Source organism: Haliotis rubra, unplaced genomic scaffold (genome assembly GCF_003918875.1).
Source record: "Haliotis rubra isolate DU_JTF1 unplaced genomic scaffold, ASM391887v1 Scf671, whole genome shotgun sequence".
In the NCBI taxonomy this organism is placed as follows: domain Eukaryota; kingdom Metazoa; phylum Mollusca; class Gastropoda; order Lepetellida; family Haliotidae; genus Haliotis; species Haliotis rubra.
In genome coordinates, this window is record NW_025767381.1 from 585,053 (window position 1) to 595,055 (window position 10,003).

The following is a 10,003-nucleotide window of genomic DNA, read 5'->3' on the forward strand; positions in this document are numbered from 1 at the left end:
TCGATTACTTCGTTGTCTAGTTTGTTTACAGGCTTCGTCGCATGGCAGCATTAGCGCTTTTATTGCTGTTGAAAATGACAGTTGAGACTCTTTTTCCATCAACTTGCCACCAACTGAAGATGCCTATGACAAACCTTTCCTTGAGTCAAATGGAATTGCTGATTATCTAAAATTGTGAAACAAGTTTACACCCCACCCACCCCCAAAAGAAAAAAGAAAATTTATAAAATAAAACACAGTGGCAGTGGAACAACATACTCCAGATATTTAGCTTTTTCATTTGTAGACAATTAAACGCAAAGACCTCACATTTTATTGCACATTTTATTGCTGTGCGTTCTCAAGTCCACATACTTATGAGCATCTTTGAATGTGAGCTGAATTCAACCACATACTCAAATCTTCATACGTCGTAAAAAGTGATTATCTTGCTGGAAAACACATCACACATGCCTCTTCTTCTATTGATGTTTCCTAGCTTTTAAATCAAAACATTAAAATGAACATGGTTACCATGCAGTTGAAGTTGCAATGTTAACATAACTCAATACGAGGAAGGAATGTTAGTCACAACTTGGCAGTTGGAGATCAAGGTGACGCAAATGTCGTCTAACCATAGCGAATTAGTTTTCCTAATTTTTGGAATCATGAAGTTAGTCAGTGGTGACACCTGTTTGGATGTGGATTCTGTAGTTCAGCGTGACAAGTACATGGAACACCAGGTGTTCAGAAAGTTCGGGAGTCAGTCTCTCTACACCTGTGCATCAGAATGTCTGATGTCCTCAGCATGTCTGTCCTTTGGATATGACAAGAAAACGCGCACCTGCCTACTGAACAGTAACAGTAGTGATACTGCTAACGTTGTTGAGAGAACAGGATTCCTCTTCAGTGATATACAACACTGGCCAAAGGTTAGTGTTCCCAGTAGATGTTTCTTCTTTCATTTTAAGCCATCTTGTTTAGGGGTTATATTGTTGCCATACTGCAAACAATGCTACCACAGTTGCTTCTAAATGTCTTCTATCTTAGTAGAGGGAGTGTTCCAGTTATTTTTAAATCAGTCGTTTGATAAAATGTCAAATGCAAACGTCAAGTGTTCTAAATTCCACTTGTGTAGAGGTACCAGTAGAATCTTCTGAAATTCACAAGGTCAATTACAATGAACACGTCAAATATAGAAATAACACGAAGGAAAACTATAGTAGAGTTGAAAACAGCTTTTGGGTTGTGTCTATCTGCACTGAAAGTATTTCATTGTCTATAACAGTGACGCCGAGAGTTTGTGAGGATAAAGAGGGCAATGGCTGAAGTTTGTATTTATTGGTAAATAAAGCATACGAGTGACACCTTGAATTATTTACATACCGCGAGTGTCACAGCTGCGGCAGTTTGTGCCAAGAGGTCGTTTCTCGAGTAGATCATGGACACTGTACAGTAATCTCAACCAAACTTGGCCCATATATAGGTCTAGTGACTTACTGGTGGATTTAAATAGTTTTCGATTTTAGATGTGGAAATGGCGGTAGTGTTCGTTTCCGGAAAGCGGTAAATATTTCTTCAATATCAGATCAAATGATTTACACAAACCTTATGATATTTTTTATCACAGCATGTGCATTTTGATAAACTGCATGAAGAACATGTATTGGTAGAACTCTTGTCGATTTGGGAAGCTTAAATGTTTGATCGTTATAAATTTTAAACGGCCAAATAACTGCACATTAACCGAAGATTCACGACTGTACATGAGTTTTTTTGGGTGGTCAGTGGGGTGGTCCATGGAGGAATGTCTCAATGTCGGGTGGCTGCACATTTCCCTTGCCACCAAAACTCCATTAATTTTAAACCGCCAAGACAGGACTCATAGATACGGGTGATCGATCTCCGGCAGATGTTTCAGACTGCAGCGGCCAATGCTCAGACAATTTCAGAACCTCGATTGTGGTGGAGGACTGATGTTTTCACAGATGAGTTATGCTCAAGTCTGTCTAGGATTGGAATCGCTGTGGGGGTGGTTCAGTGATACTTTGGGGGTAGGAGTGGTGAGTGCACGTCAGAGAACAAACTTAGTTCTTGTTCAGGGCTATTTGACAGTTTTGGGCTACAGAGACCAGATTCTCGTAGCAGTGGCAACTCACAATGTCCAAACGCTGCCTTGGCCTTCAAATTCATCAGATCTCTCCCATATCCAGCATGTGTGAAGAGAAATGGGCCTATATGTACTTTGTGTACCAAATCCGCCAGATAAGCCATTCCACAAGACCATTTGATTGGCTGTTCTCGATTCTCCCACGCTGGGCATACAAGTAATACAAGTAACTGCGAACGTAGAAGAATATGGTGTGAAACTAGCATACAACATTCACCTGATGAAAGACTAAGAATATAACCTCAAACGTCGTGGTTCTCAAAACTAAGAAATTGACATCCTTCAATTCTTGCCTTGAGGGGTACCGTTGTTCAAATACTGTGTATAACAAGTAACAGAACAATGGATGGTATACAATGAACAATTACATAATAAAATACACTACGTGTACCAAACAATACAAATTACTGCAAAGGAAAAACAATGAAAGTACAGAATTGCAGTTTGAAGGGCAGCATAAAATAGAATTGACGCATCAGCATTCATAATGTAAATACTGTCATTGATAATTATATTACCTAGCAGCTAAATGGTCAAGCTCAAGTGTATATGCAAAGAACTCTCATTATTCACAGGATAATTCTGGGTACTCCGCAATAACAGTACTACTGTAAGGTGACCAGTGAGCCAATTCCCTTCCAATGATTTACCGACCCGATCTTGAAACATAAGAGGCAAGTGAGAACGCCGCATGTTTTTCTTATTTGGATCTATGCATTAACATTCACAGACACAAATCTTTCCCCAAGGCTGTATGACAATAGGGATGACTTTCGCTTTATGTCGAATAATATTTCAACAGATCCAGCCTTTCATGTTTCCGTTTCACAACTTTTGAGTTACAGTCGAACACGCTGTTTTTCTGTTTAGGCCTCAGTTAAGTTTCCAAACAAGTCTGAAATGTCAAATGGAAGACACGTGCAGGAATCTCCATCTGTGACAATTTTTTGGTCTGTTGCAAATCCTAATGTTGACTAATACCATACACTCCTGTATTTTACATTTCCTGTAAAACATGACTAGTCTTTGCTTTTGTTTATGCCGGGGGCACATGGCGTCATCACTATTTGACAGTGATTCTTAAACACATGCTTATGATATAGCCGGAATTGTACAATCGAGTTTGCTTTTAGCAGAGATTGTTTATGGATGTGGAAAGGGTTTGTTAAGTGTATTTCAAACATGGAAGCATTATCTCGTAAATGTATGCCTGAAATAGAAATGTTATGGGATACTAGTATTGTGGAAAACTGACGTTTTTCCGTGACTGTTACATGAGTTTAAACCAACAGTTACCTTGTTTGTATATACCAAAGTTAGGAACGTGTAAACATCATCAAGGAATCTCAGACTAGCTTCATTTTATATCGAATACTGTTTCCATGATTTGTGTAATAAGCAACATTGTTTATTTTCTGAATTATTCCTTTCCATTAAGAAAGGAAAGCCAAACTATGATTTTTCTGGAATCATGTTTGCTCTGTCGGCAAGGCTACGTGAACGCGATAGAATTGATCGTCAGCAGCCCATGCTTGTTGAAAGACGTCACGTCGAGTGGTCTCTCTCATTATGCACATGGTGTCCGTGGATGCCTGGTGTCACCCTTTTGTCAAGTTTTCATGTGTAGCTGACAATTGCTGTTAAAGGCGGAATTAAAGTTTAGACGAACATCATCTTCTGATGTCTAAAGGTTGAGCTTAGAGATCTGTCAATCTGTCCTTTGATTTATGCACATCGGAAAACAACACATTAGTTTGGTTTTTTGAACAACTTTCGATACATTTTGTATGGACTGTTTTCTTCCTAGTCTCTCTCTGGACGATGCGCTCAAGTGGTGTGTGAAACCAACACCCGCTGTGAAGTAACTCGACTTGGTCTTGCAAGGTGTGTTCCAGGTAACCAATGTTCTTCCAATGCCTCGACTACTTTTAGCAGTTGCATTCAGGAGGATAGTTTTACATAGTTTCATTTGGCGATACGGTACATGACTTGGACTAGTTGCTATATCACGTTCCTGATGTATAAACTGACATTATGTTACATTATGTACAATGACTCGACATTTCCAGACAAGCAGTTGCAAGGGCAACACACAGATGCATGAATCATGATTTGAATGGTAAATTTGCAATGTATTAGCGAATCAAAAGGTTCAGTGTGAACATCTCCTTGTGCTGTTCTTCGCCCATGTAAACATTCCTGGATTTATCAAAACTTCTGAATGCTACTGGAAAATCATTCCCTTCAGGACTGTTTCGGTGTTTTGCAACTTTAAGTTCTAGTCCACCTATCAGTGGCAAGACACGCATGATGAGAGACTGTATTTCCAAAACCACAACTGTTGACGTATTAACGTACATTCAAATTTTTAGGGTTTGTGATTTTTTGTTTGAAGAGTTCCAGGGGTGTGGTCATCCCCCGGATGTAAGAGACGCCAACACAACGTATGATGGTCACTACCAGGGAGCTATGGCGACCTACTCCTGTGACCATGACTACAGAGCCTGCTACAACAATGTCACCAGCACCTGTCAGTCATCTGGAGCCTGGGAGAGTTTAGAAGGTCTTTGTGGACAGTACAGGTGGCACAATCCGGTGAGATATTATTTGCGTCTGAGTATTTTAGGATCTTGCACAGGCGTGGTATACATAAACACAGACCTTACATACCGCCAACCCTGCGGCCTCCTAGTGCGGATTCCTTGTTAGACTGGTACCCAGCAACATGTAACTCATCGTTGGCCAATCTAGGTGCCTTTTTTTTTTTTTGACTAAACATAAAATATGAATATATATCAAAATAAATTAGGATTAGTCTCCCACAATCAATCCTACACAACAAAATCACATCTATACTTGTGAAACAGCGAATTATGAAATGTGTTGGTATGTATGTTGCAGATATGGGTCCTTTATTCATTTCCGTGTGGTCCATCCAGCAAGTTCCAGTTGATAATGAATGGGACAGCGACAGCAGCTACAAGGTAAAGATACTGACACTGACAAATACTGACACTTTGTATAAAGTTATCAAAATAATTGACACATTTAGTTATATTTCAACCGTGGTCTGCATATCTGACCAAAACCGAAACGTAAGGATAACATAAATAGATGAACATTTACTTTTATGGACATTGCTGAACAATTTCTTGTTCGATCATTAACGAAAGTTGTTGAACTAGTGTACAAATATGAACTGTTTCATTTCTTTTATCATTCTCTTGCAGATGGGGTTTCAAGATACAGAAACAAACTGACTCATTTTTCGACTCTGAGTTTTGCGTAGGCTACAATGGGATCAGTGACCTTGTCCGTATCAACACTAAGGTAGATGATGTTTGGGGGACAGAGGTGCGTTTAGATCTAGCAATGGCTGTTGGAAAAGCAATGGAGATTCAAATAACCCTCCAAGATGGAGTATACGGGGTATGTATAGCATGTAAATGACAAACATTAAGGATATATACATGGTTCAAATAGCAGTTGAATGGAAACTTAAAGCCCAAGAGGATTTATACAATTTGCAAGCCGGTGGGTATTTATACCATTGAAAGTAAACAATATGGAATACAGTTTCATTTGATATTCCAGTGTGTGACAATTTGTGATTATTAGTGTGGTAATGGTCGGTTTATTTCAGTTAGTAATCGATAGTGCCATCATTCACAACTTGACGGAGAGAGACGCTGGAGCAAAGCCTGACCTTTTTGGATTTTGGGGCGACGTCTCTGTTAGTATGATTGAGTGGATGTCATAGTGGAACTCCTCGAGAGCGACAGGTGGCCTTCATAACTTTGATGACCAAGGCCAACGGAGATGTTTTCTTGTCTTATACGGGACAGTGACTGTGTTACTAACGCTAAGGTTGAATGTGTTTATACTTTTAAACAACTGCACGACTCGATATGAGAAACTAGGCAACAAAACGTAACATATAGTCATTTCACGGACACAGGACTATATGTAGTCGTTCCGTTAAATGTCTGTGGGCGCATAGGGTTTTATTGTTAATTGTATAGGAAAGGTATGGATTTCAAATTTTGTCTCTGACGATTGACGAATGTGTCTTGGCATACGATGTGTTGTTAAGTTTCGGTCCGGTCCTATTTATCACGAAACCTAATCAGTAATCAAGGTGTTGGAAAATTTGTCAGGATAATGAAAGGGAGACGTTAAATGGTCTACCACCTGTTTCGAAAGGGTTGCAAATATCTAGGGTAGGTAACCGTGTTTGAGACCAAAACAATAGTGAAACATGTAAAAGTATACTGGACAAAATAAGGTAGGGACATTGGTATTTTTAAGATTGATATTTCATCAGTGTGTCAAGGAATATATAGATCATTATTCGCAATTTCAAAATGTACATATATCCCTAACTATTTTTGGCCAGTATAGAACGGATATAGCATTCAAAGAGTGTTTTGTTTCCTTCTTTATGTACCTTTGGCAATATAACAATGCATTTAACTTTATTCATTCTATTTGTAATAGTTATTTGTATTAAACTGATAGTTCAGGAAGGTACGGGAAGGAATCAAACCGCATAGGCCTTTCCAACATAACGTATTTGAGAAGAATTTGGAAGAAATTGAATTGGTGAATATCATCATAACTGTCTTTATTGCTGTATTCAATGCTTCTTTTATTAGATTGTCACTGCATTTGTAATGCCACTAAATATGTACTGACACTTTATCTTGTACCGCCATTGTACTTCCTTTGAAGTGTTTTGTAGAGATTTGTAACCTTAGTGACATTCAAAGTACAGTTCCAGTTATATTACATTTCTTCGTTGATTGGCAGTTTCACATCCAATTCTTTCACAGACTGATTTCTGGTTAACTTATCGTTTCAACTTGGGAATCAACACCTAACAATAGAGATGAATGGGTAATTGTACAGAAATATCTCTGACACTTCATTGTTTTGAAAACTCGTGTGATCTTACAACTAATATGTTTTGCAAAGAACATGCATTTTGTTACCAATTGTTTCTCAACATGTCACTTTCGGTCTACTTTATCTTAAATTAGAAATAGTCTGCAACATAATTGCGTTTCCCTAACGGTCATCTATGAAATTAATACGTATGAGGTGGATGGAAGTTTAACTTTCAAACCTATCAGACGTTAACTGCAAAACTGCATGTCCTTCCTGAGTTCATTATATTTGAACCTCTGAAAAGTTGCCTCGTTTTCGTTGAGAAAGGCGATTGTGTACAATGGTTCATTGCTTCAGCTGCCTTTCAGCCATTCTTGTAATCTCTCTGGAATGGAAGCCTTTGGTGTCATTTCCATTGTATGACTATGGTAGTTACGTTCGTTACTGTTTATATATCACACTGTGTTTTCTGAAACATAACATTGGCATTTGTTGTGTCGCTATTTGTACTATAGGAGATAATTTTATCGTGAGTTTGTACCCAGGTGGATGGAAATTTAACTTTCAAACCTAACAGACGTTAACTGCAAAACTGCATGTCCTTCCTGAGTTCATTATATTTGAACCTCTGAAAAGTTGCCTCTATTTCATAGAGAAAGGCTACTGTGTACAATGGTTCATTGCTTCTTCTGCCTTTCAGGTATTCTTGTAATCTCTCTGGACACCTTAGGTGTCGTTTCCATTGTGTGACTATGGTAGTTACGTTTGTTACTGTTTTCATATCACACTGTGTTATCTGAACACATAACCTTGGCATTTGTTGTGTCGCTGTTTGTACTATCGTAGAGCATTCTTGTAGTTATTTTGTAATTACCCATATAATTTGCACTCTATTAATAAACACTGCACTCACGGTTTCCTTCTGTGAAGTTACCCGTCCTATAAAGCAACAAAACCCTTTCCATATCTAGAAGATATATCTGATAAAAGTAGAAGTGATTGTACAATTCCGACGATATAATGAGCATGTCTGTTAATAACTATTGTGATGATACTAGGTGTTCCCGCCCCACGTACAGTATAAGATGCCACTTAACAATATCTACACTCAGATACCAATCAACATTGAGGGTAGCAGGGATAAAAACACGTTTAAGGCAGTACCAAGGCACTATAGTCAACATGGACATGGTTCAAACAATCTAACTTGTTACCAAACACATGACTCTACACAAGAAAAAAATGGTGATTTCCAAAAATTTTCAATTTGGAAATATCATATTTCCAAAAAAATTCAAAATTGGAAACATGGTATTTCCAAGGCTTGGAAATTTTTGGAAATTTAGGAAAGATTTTACCACTACTTCTTTCAGTTTCCCCTTTCCCCAAGGATCCCCATGAGTGTATAGACTGTGTATTCGTCCTCCTATGCGATCAACTAGGAACCAATTCTATATATTAGTATAACCAGGGAGACTATAAGACGTAGATTATCCCTGGTATAACTTTACTCATCTGCGTCCTTGTTGTTCTAAGTGTCAAAAATTGATATTGACTGTTATATTTGCCTTGGTATGGCTAGCATTTTCCAAAATACCGTTTTAAGTGTATGGTTTACTTGTTATCCACAGAAGCGCAAATGTTTTTGACCTGTCACGGTTTGCATAAATACAAATTACATAGACCTACGTTACATCATGGATTTAATAAAAGTTTACCGGACCCACTGACTGACTGGACAGGGTTTATTACATGTCATAAAAGTGAACCCTTGCCAGGGAATAATAGGCTTATTGTAGTAGAATACATTCTCTAATTGGTACCCTCTAATTAACACCTGTCACAAGGGATGAACCGTTTGGGTGGTTTATCATTGCGTAATCAACAGTCAACAGACCATGAAATGTTGTTTTAAGACTGTAGGCGAATTGGGATGTAGGCGAATAGAGAACAACCCGTTTGGGTTTGTGGTCAGAGACGGTGTTATGCAGTTGGTGTATTCAAGAAATATCTTGAACTTGTTAATAGATAGTTGGTTATGTTGTCCACACGTGGGCGGACTGAGGCAAAAACAACCCAAATGAATTCCTTCTTAAAAACTTCATAGTGTAACTAATTAATTTGGTCATTTACAATAAAAGATGACTAAATGTTTAATGCATGATTCATTTTAGATCGCGTTAAATAATTTCTAGAGAAATAACTACACAAGTTCATATCACAGATGATTCCAGAGACAAATAGTTCATGAGATTCTAGTTTATGAAAAGCATTAAATTTCAAAATAAGCAAGCCAATCTGTTCTCTGATGCTCAGGAATTATTACCACTTACATGACAATAGTTTGAGAAGGTGTCGACTCGGAATTTTATAAGGCTCAGGACATTGACAAGGGGTACGCTTTGAAGTTTGGGTGTTATTTTAGCACATGGCTAATCTCATGTGACGTGTTATTACAAGCTGGTGGTTGATGGAAGTGAACACACCCCACACGGAAGCCGACCGTGTAAAAACATGATTAAAGCAATTATATGATGAACACATTCATAGCAATTTCCGCGCACTGGTTGTTGCTTTTGTTATTGTTTTTCTCCCCTGAGTACCCGGATGATATCCTAGTATTTTCGACTGGTTCGTGACCTTTGCTGCGCCACTCGCATGCGCAATTGATAGTATAGGTATAGATTGATCAACAAAAATGAAACCTTTTTACTCGATAATATTTCCATCTTCATTTTTATTATAACAAATGAAAACATTTTGAAGTTTAATCATCTGCCAGTGCTAAAAAACGTCAGGACTCAAAACGAAGTCAATGTATGTCTTTATATTTTGTCTTATAATCCTAATTATTTTATTGTCATATTTGTATTCATTTGGAAACTTAATAAAAAGCATGCGATCTGCTTATACGTATAGTGTATTTTGTGCAAACTCAACACAACAAGCAATTTGACACAACAGTTG

At 38.0% G+C, this 10,003-nt stretch overlaps 1 protein-coding gene across 1 annotated transcript; it reads left to right on the forward strand.

The window, feature by feature from the left end:
- Positions 1–568: 568 nt before the first annotated feature.
- On the forward strand, positions 569–8,260 carry LOC124257758. The gene is made up of 6 exons (XM_046691885.1): positions 569–911; positions 3,957–4,044; positions 4,545–4,744; positions 5,051–5,133; positions 5,380–5,578; positions 5,793–8,260. The coding sequence occupies exons 1-6, from the start codon at positions 603–605 to the stop codon at positions 5,907–5,909; spliced, it is 996 nt and encodes a 331-aa protein (XP_046547841.1). The 5' UTR covers positions 569–602; the 3' UTR covers positions 5,910–8,260.
- The last annotated feature ends 1,743 nt before the right edge of the window (positions 8,261–10,003 follow it).

Excerpts from the sequence above, each read along its gene's own strand:
- LOC124257758 (XM_046691885.1), top strand. The coding sequence starts at position 603 with ATGTCGTCTAACCATAGCGAATTAGTTTTCCTAATTTTTGGAATCATG. Across the intron at positions 912-3,956 it reads ATATACAACACTGGCCAAAG|TCTCTCTCTGGACGATGCGC; the intron begins GTTAGTGTTCCC and ends TTTTCTTCCTAG. Across the intron at positions 5,579-5,792 it reads TCCAAGATGGAGTATACGGG|TTAGTAATCGATAGTGCCAT; the intron begins GTATGTATAGCA and ends GGTTTATTTCAG.